This window comes from Teleopsis dalmanni, chromosome 1, assembly GCF_002237135.1.
Source record: "Teleopsis dalmanni isolate 2A chromosome 1, ASM223713v2, whole genome shotgun sequence".
NCBI lineage: Eukaryota > Metazoa > Arthropoda > Insecta > Diptera > Diopsidae > Teleopsis > Teleopsis dalmanni.
This window is the reverse complement of record NC_051846.1, coordinates 197078515-197095197: the sequence shown is the minus strand read 5'-3', so window position 1 is coordinate 197095197 and position 16683 is coordinate 197078515. Positions and strand designations below refer to the sequence as shown.

The following is a 16683-nucleotide window of genomic DNA, read 5'->3' as shown; positions in this document are numbered from 1 at the left end:
TTTTATATGTGGAGTGTGAGGAAGTATGAATTTTATATATGAAAACGAAATGTTGAATAAAAACATTCGGCTCTATTCATTTTTGTAATTGTTACCAGAATTTATTTGTTAAAAATTATTAATGTAGATAGTATAAAAGATGACTTCAACTTTGATTATTATTATTTTCTATTTATATATAGTTTCATTTATATCTATTTATAAATACTGATTTGTATGTTTTTCTTAATATAAAACACAGTTGTATTGTAAAAATATCTATTCGGCATCAGCAGATTCAATAATTGATGGTTTTCAAAAAATTGTTATATGAATATACATATATATACCCATATATATATACTATGTTCACCCTTTTGTGTTATATCATATAAAAAAAGAAAAAGAATGAACTCATATCATGCGTGTGGCAAATTAATAGGCTGTAAGAACATTATAAAGCCATTACATACAAACAAGATTTAGCACATGCCGTAGTAGACAGTGAAAATTGTAGCAGAGTCAGTTTATTTGCAGATTATGTAGGGTAGTAAAATTTAGTTTTCAATTTTTTCTAGATATTATGCTTAGAACACATTTAGTAGGAATTATAAAATAAACTATAATATATAATAAAAAAAAAATGTTATTGTTGCTGTTTTTCGTCGACTATAATAAATATTCACAAATAAAACTACAACTTGCAGATTACTGTACATATATATATGTCTGTATGCATAATAAAGTATATTACATTGCAATAAAATTATATCAACTATTGAATTTGTCTTCAGCCGCATACTTGTAACTGCAATTTACAGCTTTTGTAATAGCAATATGTCACCAATATTTAATGCCGGAAATGCGTACTGAGCGCAAAAAAAAACCACCATGGTTACATTACATATCAACGCGAACGCGTTGTGGCACATCTCAATTACCACAACACGTTCTCGATGTTTTTACAGGTGTCGTTATATGAATTTCGGTTCGTGGTAATTCCGAGCTATTCACAACATGTTATATACGTTTTTTTTAAGTGTGGTAAAATAAGTCGAATTATCCATAACGCCCCATTGCTATTTTTTTCGTTAATAACAGTTTTCGGTTTTTAAGCCTAACGTATACATACATGATCTGCAAATACACTTGGTTTATTGTTATTTTTATTATTATTATTATTATATTATTATAACTGAAATATATCTGAAATATTAATTACTTGAGTTACTCTACACATAAATTTTAACGAAAATAAACTGAATCGGATCAAAACATGCCTTTCTTTATTACAGATCGATAGTTTCACTCAAAGGTAGTCTCTCCAATTTTGGGATGGTTTAATTATATTAAATATTTTAAGTAGAGGTTTCTTAAATTTTTTTTCGGGACTTTATTTATATAAATTGTACTATATAAGATTTCATATTGATATATGTATGTGCATTATATTGTTTTATTTATGCTTCTTATTCGCCAGGTACTTTGCAATTAATAATAAAACGAGTAATTTAAATTATTCTAAATTGAAAAAAAAAAATATCTGCTTACCCTAATTTATTATTGCAGTTTATTGCTCATAAAATTAAAGCAATATAAAGATATATGGTATATTCTTATTAAAATTATTTAATTTTCAAGCATGTCTCATATATCTTTTTAAATTTCTGAAATTAAAAAAGAATCTAATGATATTTGTTGGTTGTGAAAATAAATCTTATAATATTGTGAACTAAAACAAAAAACAAGACTCAAAAATAGTAAATAAAGAAATCAGTTTATGCCTAAGTTATTAGATAATAATAAAATAGGTTAAAGTTGATTTTGATATAAAGTTGATATTGATTTCCTTGCAGTTGAATACAAACATGAATTTCTATATCCAGTTACTACTATTACACTTTATTTAAATCCAACATTTTTTTCTTTAAATAGATACTTATTGAATAAGTTTTCTATTATAAAATTTAGATTGTTTATTAAATTTTGAACACATATTTTTTTATATTTTCCTTATAAATTTAATAGTTTCATTTATTGTACCCATCTGTGGTTATCTTAAATATTACATTTAAGAGCATCTTCTCTTCATGTTTTAATCTAATCGAATAGCCTCTAACACTTTAACTGACCTAGTTTCAAATAATTGAGAATTCATAAGCACAGCCGCGAGCAGTCTTCATTAAGCAAGCTATCATGTATACATCACAGTACAGATAAGAATTTTATCATGCAAGCTTCAATCTATATAAACACAGCTATATATCTATATATGTGTAAGTGTGGGTGTAAATGGCACCTATTTGCATAGTTGCGTAAAATGCTTCCCAATTCAATTTGACACTTACGCATACTTTCATATGTAGATATACTTTACTGTATGAGTACATAAAAGTACTGATATTGGTACACTGTATACTGTCAAAAAAGCTTAAAACTTTTATTCTGGGTACGACTTCTACCACAAGTCGTGTGTGCTTATGTGAAGATGCTGTTAAAATTATACAAACAAAAAAGAATTACATTTTATATAAGCACAGACGTGGCTTTGTAAGCCGATTTGTTTTTGTTAATGGGATTGATCTTTTCTGAAGTGAAAGACAGGCAGGAACATTGTATCTGTAACAGCAATGTAACTACAGACATACTCAAATGTAAATACACTTTGCTTTTTTATAATAATTGTTTTTTGTTTTTTGCAGGCACTGAATTAAGACGTTAGTATGTGTCTGTGTGTATCTGTGTGTATCAGTGTGTATCTGCAGTAGTAGGTTCCACATAATTTGCTCATATTCATGTTAGAAGACAGTGATTTGGTTTTATGCGAATTATTGTGAAACAAAACAAAATTAAATAATGGTTTTATAAATTTAAATATTAATGGATAATTTTTTTTTGATGTAAAGTATGTTAACATAAAAGAAATTTAAATTAGCTTCAATGAAACGTTAATAAAGCGCTGTTAATATTAAGTATATTTTTATTAAAGTTGATGTTGCTTTGAAAGTAAATATGTGATAACATTTTTAAAACAATTTTAATCGAAGCTAAATAGATTTTTTACCATAAGTCATAACTTTTTTTTATACATTCTTATGTGAATTGAAAATATATTACAGAATAAAATCTAAATTATATAATAGTGTAAAAAAATCAATAATAACACAAACCAATAGCCATTGATTTGTTTTTTTTTTTTTTGCTAACATTTCAGTTTTTATTTTAAATATTTCATGAAATATACAAGGACTTTGATAGTGCTTTCTATTTTTTAAAAGCGATTACGCTTAGTATATTTTTTTTTAAATACTAGTCTTTAAGTATTTTTTAACGAGCAATCTGCATTTAACATTCTTACTATTTTCCCAACAATTTATCATTTGGTTTATTGCATTTAAGCGTAATTTTTTCTGACTACTTCCTACTGTTTTGCTGTATGTAATGACTTTGAACATCGTAAACTACTTTACTGCTGCAAGTTTAGTTTTTATTTCTTGCAACAGTTGCGCTTTGCTGTAAAAAATTCTAAAAGATTTCGAGTTTGGAATATTAAAGTTTTTCTTACATAAGATTAAATTATGGTAAAAGTTTAGAACTAATAAAAATTAATATAGGTAAAAATTTAGTCACGGGAAACACATTTTTATTTCAATTTTCATAATATATTATATATAAAAATTGTACTTCAATTAAATATAACTTCTTTGATCCCGAAACTAAGGGGAAATACTGTAAAATTAATTTTAATATATAAATCAATTTTTTTTATTAGTTTTATTTGTTTTTGTAATTCTACATAGAGTTAAAAACGTTATGGGAAAGCTTGATTTGTTCGTCTTCTTGCATTTATTATAACTTGCATTTATATGTTTTAATATTTTTTTTTTTTAAATATTAAGCATTGTTGGACGCATAACTACTATATAAGTATTATCTTTTATCTTTATTTTATAACGATGCCTTCAAACTCAAAGATACTGCTGCAATGTTTGTATTTCTATTATCTTTCTATTGATTTGAGGAGTATATTGTAGAACCATATTGATTTCATTTGCTTTTTTACAAAACTATATCCACAAGTTTAAGATATCACAAATGCTTGTCATGTTAATTTCTTCAAAAGTTGATCGTCTTATGTTCTTTTTTATCAACCTCTCTATAGAGTCATATTAGAAGATATCTTCTGAAAATTTACTCAATAAATGGCCAATTCAGTTGACATTCGTTTGTAGATGTAGAACATTAGAGAAATCTGTTATTGACTATAACTCTTTATATAATATGCGATTTTTTAAGAAACTTCAAATAATAAAACTGTTTATGCAGTATTAGATAAGCACTAATAGGATACAAAATAAAAAAATTGAAAATTTGATACTATAGATATTTAATAAGCAGATCTTATTTAGTTCTGTTTAAGCATGAATAAGTTTATTGGTTTTTGCAGCTATACGTTAACATTCATTATAAATATTAAGACGGCTCGCATCGTTCAATTAGTTAAACGCTCAGTTTTAATAACTTCTTTTATTGAGGTCAACCATGACCATTAAGGTCATGAGTCCTGTGAATTCACAAAATTGCAGATGACTCGTTTAATAGTGTAAGCTATCGATTAGCATAACAGTTGCTTATCCCAACAAGGGAAATATTAAATAAGGTACCTTTGTTAAGCAGTCATATATAAAAGTATTAAATAGAAAATTTAAAGATTATAAGTATGTACGGTTTTTCCGACAATGATGTTTGTTAATTTTGTGATTTTGTGTACACATAAACTTCAGAATAAAAACTACTAAACTTTCGTAAAATTTATTATAATTTTAAACATATAGGACTAAAAGAAGCAACAATATGTACCACAGATCTACCATATTCTAGTCGCGATTCAGCTTCGCCTCTCATAATGAACATATCCAAGTTTCCATTTTTATTTATTCATTATTATTATTGTACTTGTAAGAAGTTTTTTGCATTTAACTGATTTATTTTATATAAATAAACATATGCATAAAAGTGATTAATTTTATAGTCTTATTGTTGTAAAAATATTGACAATTTGTTGTAAGCTACATACTGTTTTTTTGAGTATATTAAGTCCATAAATCAGTATTATTTTATTAAATTTATTGTGCTTCATATATGACAATCATTAATTACACCAATTAAAGCTGTCAATAATTTTACAATGTAAATTTACGAATTGGCTTATTTTTATTTAAAATATTACAAAAATTTTAAACGTAAAATGCATGTAAGCACATTATTTATTTGAAAAATTAAAGCCATAGCAAGAAAAGTACGTAAATACTACAAAATAAATGATTTTCGTGACGTTAAGTATTTTTTTTATTTTCACAAAATTTTTTTTTTTTTTGTATTTCATATTAAAATGTATATCAACAAGTTTGCATGTAGTTTCACATGGCAGCGCATCCCACGGAAATGACAATTCATTTGTCGTTTGGAAAACATTTTACATCTTTTAGCAATTTTATTCTATTAAGTTTTTATGTTAAACTTGCAGTTTATTTAAAAATGAAATTTTAATGGTTTCTGTGGTTTCGTCGTACTTATTTATAAATTTAGTTTGACAATAATAAATTGTAGTTAAATATTATTAAAAAAATAAATTTATGTACGTCATAATATTTATATATACATAATCTTAGATAAGAAAAAATGCTATTTTGGATATTAGAAACATTCTTAACATTCCAAATTTTTTGCATCACAAACGATGCTACTTTTTACGTAAACTGTTCATTGACAACGTATATATTATTTAATATTACACCTCTCTTCCTTTTTTAGGATCGTTTTTCATTTCTTGCACCTATCAATAGCTTTCATTTGAATCAGTAACATTCTGTATTTTTGTATTTAGCGCATGAGAGAAACAATAGATTTAGCTATATCTGTTTACCTATCACACTTTTAATGTGGCAGTCTATATAGTTGACTAGATCTCTTGAGTTATATAAAGCAAACTGTGTACAATATCTTTTAATGAATCAACATTAATTAAGTCGTCAGAAAGATGAAATTCTATATCCAGTTACTACTGGATATGTTTTTATCAACAAATATGTCTATGGGTTGGGTATATGTAAGTAAATTTTATATTTGAAATAAATCTTTAAAACATAGTTGGAAAAAATTCTATTATTAACTTTTAGTTTATTGATTAATGAGTTAATGGCACGGGTGTTTAAGCTTTGGCGAAACCAAAACTAACTTTATAAAGTTTAAATTTTATTGGTTAGTTAATTGTTGATGATAATATATGTTTATATTATATATTTAGAGCTTTTAGTGGGATTATAAATTATAAAATGATTACGTATATATATCTTCATTTATTTTCTTGTTGTGAGTATTTTTTACCAACCGTGACCTATATAAATATTTTGTATTGATTGATGTGACCTTTGCATAACAAAATAACTTTTGTTTAGAAGCCTTAGTAGCAAATGGGCGCAAATAAATAAATCTGCATATTCCAGAGCACGAAAAAATCTCAAGTCACCTAAGCAAGCTATTAAGCCTAAGTGTGGAATGAATTGCTTTAAAGTTTTAATGAATTCTGTCGTCGATATCTTTGAATTAGATTTTGCATATAGTATAGTCATTCATTAAGAATTGCCTTTATTTATTTTTAAAAAAGCATTCATTGACAAGAACCAGAGCATAAAAATGTTAAAAACATACTACGTAATAAATACCGACCGTGATCTCAGTCAATAAAAAGCGGCAAATGTATCAATATTCACAAAAAGAAACCTAAAAAGAAATGTTTGCGGGAATAAATAAGTATAATGGGTGTGAATCATGCGTTTATTTTTAAAATTAATAACATGCGTTTCTTAGGAATGAATATTTCAGAAAAACAATGAAATTTAAATTGACTTACGTATGAAAAATATATTTTTTTACAATTTGAATATAATAAATTATAAAATTTAATTATTCTTTATCAGTACTGTACACATGTTTATGTATGAGTGTGAGTTCAATGTAATAAATGCTACAATAGTTTAATTTATATTGTTTATTCTATACTATATATCATAAATGAAAAATTTATTTCAAAAAATTATTTTCATTTATTCATCTATAATATCATGAGATTATATGTAAATAAATGCAAAATAATAACAAGTAGTAGTTCTTACAATACTCGTCTTAATTTGTTAGATAAACAGAAATTATTAAATTGTAAACTCTATAAAATTTACTTAACAATTACGTTGATTGCAAATTAGTTATATACAATGTATTTTTTTTACATAAAATTAGATTATATTTCCTTACATATAAATATAAAGTGCCTATGCAAAATATCTACAGAAAGTATGTTTTTATTAACAAATATGTCTATGGGTTTGTTATATGTATTTAAATTTTATATTAAAAATAAAGCATATAATTAGAATATATTTTCTTACATATAATTAGTAAAAGAAAACAATAGAGTATAGTACGTAACTTCACTAAAAGGATTTGATGTAACTTAAATATCATGTTTACTAAAGCAAAGGTTTGTGGCAAAAAATGGGTTTTATATGAGCAATCCATTAAAGGGCAAAAACTGTTGTCAAAAAAACATTTTTTTTAATGAATTCGTTTTTATGGAAATAACTTTAGATATATATTGATAAATATCAATTTAAATAAGTACATATATGTTTTACTTAAATTTAGAGGCGCAGATGGCATTAAAAGATTTTTTACAACACGTATGTCAATATAATATCTATCACGTTAAGACAGTACTGGGAAACTATAAATAAAACATGAAATATGTATTAATAATAATCAAAATTTATTCTATCACCTTCAAAATAGATCCCTTCCAAACTAATACATTTACGTTAACGAATAACCCAATCAACATTTTTCTTAAAATCGACTTGAATACTCGCCGTGATTTCTCTTAGTCTGGCAAGATGGCAATCACTATCGTTGATTTCAACGAATTTGGTCTCTCAAACGTCGCATAAGCCAGTTAAGCGATATCAAGTGCCAAAGTAAAATTGTTCAATTTTATAATGCTTTCTTCGGTTTCGGTTCAGTGGAAGACATCATTCTAAAAGTTGTTGCGTCCTATGAACGTGGGGTCGGTATTGAAACGAGTTATCATGCCTATAGCGACCTTTTAGCAATTGAGTTTTCTCTAAAAAATCAGGTTTTCCGGCAATAGTTGAACGCCAACTCGATAATTCATGCCCAAAGAATTGTTTAAAATAGGACGAAATAATTCTTGAAATATATTTTACCGACTGCATAACTCAGACTTAAATGAGGATTTTTAGACACCATTTCTTATACTTAATATGCACTTGATTTTGATAAAGTCGATTAACTGTAAGTTTTATGTAACATTTATAGCGCTTCTGTAGAAGAGATTTCATTTGCAATATAAAAGTTAAGACAGACTATTTTTTCGATATTATAACAAAACAGTGTTACCAACTGAGTGACAAAGAGCGTTTCGATAGTCCCTTTAAGGGAAATATAAATTTAAGGAGAAATGATCAATTTAAAATTTAATTTTCATTTTAAAATTATTTAAGTTTTTAATTTTTTTAATACTGCAGTAGAAGTAATTCTGAGTTATTTTTATATAAATTTAAGTAAAGACTTTACAATACTTGGAGCAATAATCCTAACTTATCCAGTGCTCTCTGTTTTTGTGTGTGATTATATGGAAATGCTGAGCCTTGCACTTTTCTTTTTTATTTTTTTTTTGCATTTGCCATTGTTTTTTAGTGTATCTTGTATCGTATATGCCTTTGTGTTTGCAACTCACGTAGAACACACCTATATAGCTAACCTCTCAATTTTAATTGTGTAAATTTGTGAAATTATTTTGCATATGAATCATTCATGTTTATGTTTAGTACATAAATATTAAGAAACTGTTGTGTATGTTTATTGCTTACCGCTTGGACGTGGCACTGACATATATATTGAATTTTTTAGTTATCAGCTTATAGCTGATTTAAAAGAATTATTATAAAATTTTACTTGAAGTGAAATTTAATAAATATGAGATTATGTTTACTTAATTTTTACTTACTTATAATTCATACAATAAAATATATAATTTCACTATGTTATATGTAAAAAAATCATATATTTTAAAAAATCTAATAATACTAACTAGTACCATTTTAGAATTGTAAAAGTCTGTTGCGACACAAAGTTAGACATTTGCAATTTTACATAATTGATAATGATTTCTTCAATTGATACATTCAGCATTGGAAAAGATAGCCATTCTATGGACATGTTCATACAGAAAGTAATTTTCATCCATGAAGTATATTATTTTCGAAATTATTATATAACCTATCTATATCTACTTCTTGGTTAGCAATTTCTCATAATTTCTGTGTCATTTCCTGAGTTTACAGATATTTTAAACTCTAGTTTTATTTATTATTTATAATTTCATATAAATTATTTTATATTTTTAAAAACTTCGAAACTAGTTTATTTGTTAAAATTAGTTATAAGTTATAAGTAGAACATCAAGACCATTTTTAGAAAATGTATACACTATAAATAACTCCTTTTCCCCACTTAGGATTTTAAGTACGAATATGTGTAAGTACCTTAAATGCGCCTAGGACAGACAGTTGCATATTTTTTGCTGGGGATAGAAGTGGCCTATAGATCATTAATAAAAATGTAATTCTTATATTAGCAATTAAAATGTAATTATTTAAAAACAATAAGTTTTGTTTAATTTGAATGTCAAATTACAAATGTTTATTTAAAAATACACTAAAAGTTTGCTTATGAGATATATGTTTGAGGTGCTTGTTATTACGACTTAAAGTAATGGTTCTCGCCTAATAACTATGGTAATCATAATATAAATGAATAATATATTGTAACTATTGTATTGCACACTGTTGAATATTGTATACAAACTAGACTCTTTATTATTATTTGCATTTTTGAACATTTTTACTGAAAGAGACAATTTGTTCAGTTAATTTGCATTTGAATACTTAAATCACATAGAAAATTCTAAATTTAAAATACATTCTGATTGATCATTTCATTCACGAGTTTTTGCATTGATGAAATTATTTTAATATCACTCTCTCAGAATGTTTAGTTATTAGGGTTTCATTTTGATTTTGTCTTAACACGGGTTCTATCAATGTCTGTGAGTGTTAACTTAGCAAGTACAACTTATGTCGAAAAGAGTATTTAAAAAAAACAATATAATTCTAGTGAAACTTATTTTAAATTTTCTTTTTTAAATATGTATGCGTATGATTGTTTCAAGCATACTAATCTATCACACCTCATAACTATTATAATAAAATTATTTATTATAAAAGAAAAAGTAATCAAATATTTGCTTTAATAAATATATTTGTATTGATGTGTAAAAGAACATTTTGTTGAATAATTTAATAAAATATTTAAATATTTTAGCGGCTCTTCAAATCTTAAGAACTAAAAACTTTAAACTTTTATGAATGTGCTTATTTTATGATACTGTTGTAATAATAAAATTCATCTAATAATAAGTAAAATATCAGATATGAAAAAAGTGAAAACAAATAAGTTTAATGAGACGACGCAAATAATGTTTGATGTTACTATAGCCAGATCATTTGATCAAAATGCCGATCCAATTATTGTTTTTGATGACAACGGGGCCAAGGAAGTTTAGACGTAGCCACAACAATAACTTAGTTCAACATGATCGCCGTACAGTTATCGAATAACAGAAATATATATCTTCCAACACCGACAAAAAAATATTATAGAACACAATTTGCAATTTTTTCCCCACAACCTACAGTCAAGCGTGACCATAATATCAGCGTTTAAAGTTGAACTTGTCAAAACCTAATCAACAACAACAATAAAAAAATAAACAGCAACAAAAAAAAAAAAATACTAATAATAACAACAACAGATACATGCAACGCTGCTTGAGTTTGTGGATTACGAGCTCATTTCAGCATTAGCCGCGGTAGATTGCAGACTGTAGCGGAGAGTAAATAATTTATAAGTTTCTGCGCGAGCATATAAATAATTAGCGTAAAACTACAACTAAAAATTTAACACGATTTGAAAATAAATAAATAAATAAATTTTCCATACGTTGTTTAATTATTTTCAACGGTTTTCGCAGTGAAATCGTTCGCGTACGCTTTTTTATGGTGTAAAAATTGTGATTTAATTATTAATGAAAGAAATTTTTTAGAAAAATTTAATGTTTTTGTGCCTTTTACTTTAAAAGTAAAAAAATATTAATAAAATAAATTTAATTAAAATAAGTTTAATTCAAATTATAAAATTGCATTCGTATATTGTGTTAAAGCTGCCCATCAAACAATGTGCAGTCAAAAATGTTTTCGAATTCATATATTAGTCATACTTGGTGTCATACTCACGATCGTTTTGGTCTTAATCACTGGCATCACACTTACCAATAGCATTAACATATCGAATATTGTTAAATTACGCGAAAAAGTTGCAAGTGACTCAGCGGCGGAAAATGGTGCGCAAGCTCGTGCTGCACTGGTGGAGCAACAGTATTCAGCATTACAGCAACATCGCCTATCACGGAATGATTTAAATTATATTGCCGCAACACATCCAAAAAACTTACAACGTTTTAATAATAATAACAATAACGTTGCCATTAATCGTAAACATGAGCAACATATGCAAAATCAGCAGCAACAAAACAAAATTGTCATCGAAATTGATATACGAAATCTCACTGCTACCGATGTTGCCGTCTCAAATACCTCCATTAATTCTTCCAATTTTAATAAGGTAGTAGCACCGCTAAATGGTGCTATTGCTGATGGCAGCATTGATTCGATTTCGGTACCCGCGGCAATTATTCCTGAAATGCAAAAGTTAAACGAATCACTGTCACGCATGGTTAGGCCTACACCACTGTTACGGGGCATTGAAACAACTGAAGCATCAAATAACGTACAACACACCTCAACAACACTATCAACACCACCAACACCATCAATAGCATCGACGACGACAATGGGGTCAACTACAACGTTGACACCAGTGTTAATAAATGCAAATAAAACAAATATGCCAACAGCAGCTACTGTTCCTACAGACATAGATGTAAGAAGTCAACTAAGTATTGCTGATCACAATCCCGCATTGATTGATTTTGAGAAACGTAATCATATTAAAAAGGTAATAAATGTTAATAATTGTTCAATAAATTAAATTAACATTGTATATTAAACTTTACGACACTCTACAATCTATTTGATAAATCATTTTGGTTTTGAACTTAATTCAATAATTTAAGCTTTAGTATAAAACACTCAAGAATGTGTCTCTTAACTAACAAACTAAAACTTCTTGCCATTTTAATTGTTGAAATATTTTTATAGCATTTTCATATTCAAAATGATGTTTTGCTAGAGATCTATATTGATAAAAAATTTTAGTCTTATTAGCCTTGTATTGTGCAATCGATGAATAGGATTATCAACTCTTCAATAAAAGATGCAAGTTGGAAAATTGAGTTGTTAAAATTTAAAATTAATTTGAAGATTTTGAAAAGCAATTTTTATAAATAATGTGTGAAAATAAATGAATTAGATGCAACAACATTAAAATATTAAATCCTAAGACTTTTTAATATTTGTTTTAAAATAAATGATTAAAATTTGTTAATTTATTTAATTAAAAAAGTATTTAGTTGTCACATTTATTTCATTGAACGAAATATAATAATATAATATAATAATAATATATATACATATAATCTCCTAGTTAGTTAGTTAGTTGTGGTGGAAGGAGGAACGAGTCCTCCTCAATTAGCTAAAAAAGCCGTTTTGAATCCACAACACCTCGTAATAGTGAGTAGTAGAGAGAAGGTCAAGTTAGAACCAGTCCGAGACATTTATAAAGGCAAGAATCTGGTCAATGCTAATGCTAGAGATATCGTCGAGTGTGTTGAAGAAGGGGGCCCCTCAGAAACTTAAGTCTAGTTCTGGCCAAACCTGAACATAGGTGTTCTGATGACCTTTCTTCAAGAGCTGGTAGACACGCATTACAGGAGATATAATCTCCTATTAAGAAAAAATTGTTTTATATCCAGATAATATAGAACTGTACCTTGTTTGTTTTGTTTCATTTTTAGAGTCTGTATTACGAGAACTCTCTCTTATTCATTTTTATATAGTAAGTTTTTTTGTTTTTTTACAATATAACAAGCTTATGCCGTACTATAATCACGTTAAATAAGTATTATTTTAATACTACAAAAAATAAAATAAAAATATTATTAATTATTTTTTTAAAACCGGGCTCAAATATAAACTTTGTTTGTTGGAACTAGAAATTATATATTAAATTATTATTATTATAATAATTTGTTACCGGGCTAATTATTATTTATAGACTTCAACTTAGTATTATTTCAAAAATGTACGTTTCTATCCGTCTGTTACTTATAAATAATTTAATACATATTTTTTATTTTAATTTTGGAACACCTGATGAGTATATCTAAACCTAATAATTTTATATTGCAATTAGTAATCAGAGTTAAAAGCCGGAATTAAACATATACCTAAGTGATTGTGTGAAAAATACATTATTTAAATATATGTATATGTTACAATAAATGTATTTATATATATAAATTATTGAACTTTTTTATTGCAATTAGATAATGCTATATTTTTAATAAGCATTAAAAATCAAATTTACAATTGTTTACAGGTGTGATTTAAAAAATGGCGACGCTTGATATTTTTTTAGAGACTTTACTCATATATTGTTTGTAAAAATATTTGAAAGATTGCGAAAGAGACCTAATCAAATATATATATTATGATCGACTTGTCGAAATGATTTAATATATACAAGTATAACTGTTGGCTCAAAGTATTTGAGATAAAAAATAGCTCATTAAATAATTTACGACATAGATGTAAATTGCATTTATAGTTGAATATGGTCATGCATTTGGATAAAATTTGAGATAAATGTAAGTTATTTTTTTTAATGAATAATAATTTTTTTGATTTATGAATATTCAATTGCTATAATAATAATTTGAATAAAAAATTAGCTGACCTAATGTTATTTTAAATTCTATTAAATTTCATTTTGTCTATCCAATACGTAATAAAATACGTTTCAGTCATATATAATAAAAGCTATTGTTCATGACATTTGTTTCAATTTATTTTAATTTACTATAATTTTCATAATTTGCATATAAACGAAGTGATTTTGTATATATATATCTTTTATAAAAATCAAGTATTGTTAAGCATTATTTTTATGAAAAGTTTATTATGATAAATGTTGATACAAGATAGTTCTAATAATAAAAAATGTTTTCTTATTTTTTTGTTTGTTAAACGTAAATTTATGTATATAGGTAACTTTTGTGTTATCGGACTAATAAGAGTAAACGGAAATAGAAAATAAATGATTTATTGAAGCATTTTAGGTAGTTTCATTTCCAAATTGCATTTCGGAATTCTAACGATATAAAAAATTGCAAAATTAAATAACTGTTAAGTACAATATTTAAAAATGTCGACAATTTTCTATTTTAACTTTTGGTACATATTGTAATACATATATATAGGTATATATAATATATGCATATACGGTTTCAGTGCATTGTAGCCGAGTATCTTAGTAAATATTTTATTCAAATGAACTGATTTGATCTCAACAGCTGAGAGCATTTAAATACAGAATATGTATAATATATGTATAAATATACTATATATTAATGGTATATATTTAAATAAAAATGTTTTCACTAATTATATATGTATATTTCTTCTCCTTATATTATATCTTAGTCGTTTCACTGAGTAGAAATTGGTGTTTGTATATGTGACACCTTAGTGTGAAAGCAGTAAACTGGATCGGTAAAATATACTGTATACTGTATATAATGTATACTGTTGGCTTTTGTTTTTTGAAATTGACCATAAATATTTGTCGGAATGAACGAAATCGGTTAACTACATTTCATGATTGCTATATGCATTGAATAATCATAATTATGTTATAGAATGAATTATTCGCAGATTCCTATGAAAGAACATGATATCGGTAGAAATAGTATTTGATAATTAAAAAACTTTCAGAATATATTACTGGAGCAACAAATGGTGTTTATTATATTAATATGCCGATTCTAGCGAATTCTTCTTATTAACTCTGTATAAAGGGTATTATAGCTTTCAAGTTAACTTCGTTTTTGGTTTATATATTTTTGTGCTATAAAAAATATTTAAAATTGTTTAATATTAGTTTGTGAAAAGTAAGGTACTTGTATGAAAGCTAATTTGAATAAATTTTACTGTTAATCTGCAAGTGCTTTTATCTAGATATATGTATATATATATGAAATCCCATAATCGCAAATATTTAAAGACTCTCTAGTTCAAGCAAATAGCTTTTTTATTTTTATCGCTGCTATTTAAGTCAGTTTTATGTCCAATTTTAACCGGTATACGATCTAACATTTAACAAATTTATGAGGATAAACTCTATGCGAGGTTGTTTTGTTAGTGTATACTATTTTTAAAAAATATTTTTGTATTAAAAAAAATTTAATGTTTTTTTTTGGAATATATAAATGTTTAACAGTTTATATATAAATGCTTTAATTTATACATAAATAGTTTATGTATTTAAATATTTATAGTAAAAAATATTTGTCATAAAATAATGTCAAAAAAAAACTACTTATTTACAAATCACATTTTATTACATCTTTCTTAGTTCCAACCAAAAAAATTAATTAAGGTATTTCCAGAATGCATGTAAACTCCATAGCGAATGATTTTCAAGAAATCTATGGACTAGTTAAACGCTCGAAAATACAAAAGCTATTTACTTATTGATTAAATTTCAAAATATTCTCTTTCTATTTGCCAACGTATTACTACATATTTAGCAGCATACAGGCCGGCAGTTCTTTTTGTTTTAACATAGTGAATAAAAACTAAATAACAAACAAATGAATATATTTTTTATAGGTGAATACTTGAATTTTAAAGGAAATATAATACTTACCATGGTATACACAAGCGTTTGTTTTTTGTCGTTTATATATAAGTTAGTAAATAGCAAAAAATTAATGGGTGTAATGAGTAAATTCTTGAATTTGAAAGCAAGTTTATTACTTACAATGGGGAGCTAAAATAGTAAATGATTGTATAAATTTATGAATAGTAATAGAATACAGATCGAATAAAGCGACTGCTTTCATCGCAAATTGAGTTTTACAAAATTGCATTATACCAATTTTTTAGTTAAAATATTATGATTATCATAAATATTTATAATACTTATAAGTTATAATATTCTCTGTCAATAATGAATATTATAATTTTTCTATTTATAGTCAAAGAAAAGTAGTGTTGTATATGTGATAATTTATTTCTTAATCCAAAGTATTGAAAATATAGTATAATTTATAATTTTGCATGTTTACGGTTCAGAAATATTTTTTAATCAGTAAAAGATAAAATATTTAATTTCATTCATATAACTAAACAATAATATGTAAATTATATACATTTTTATACTTCAATTTTGCATACTATAATCAGTAATCTACATGTTAATTCATGCGAATCGGAATATTTTAGCTAAACATAATTAATTTAAATATAGCCTATTAAGCACCTGTAAACT

The 16683-nt window shown here is 25.6% G+C and overlaps 1 protein-coding gene across 2 annotated transcripts in view; it reads left to right on the top strand.

Moving 5' to 3' along the window:
* Positions 1-16683, top strand: part of LOC119671145 (mannosyl-oligosaccharide alpha-1,2-mannosidase IA) — a 112105-nt gene that overhangs the window by 26170 nt on the left and 69252 nt on the right. The window contains exon 1 of one of the 2 annotated variants that reach the window (XM_038081674.1): positions 11284-12189. The exons of the other annotated variant lie outside the window; for it this stretch is intronic. Within the exon in view, the coding sequence (XP_037937602.1) occupies positions 11350-12189 (840 nt within the window). The 5' untranslated portion in view covers positions 11284-11349. Of the gene's footprint in view, positions 1-11283; positions 12190-16683 lie in introns of those variants that run through there. 2 annotated transcript variants of the gene reach the window in all.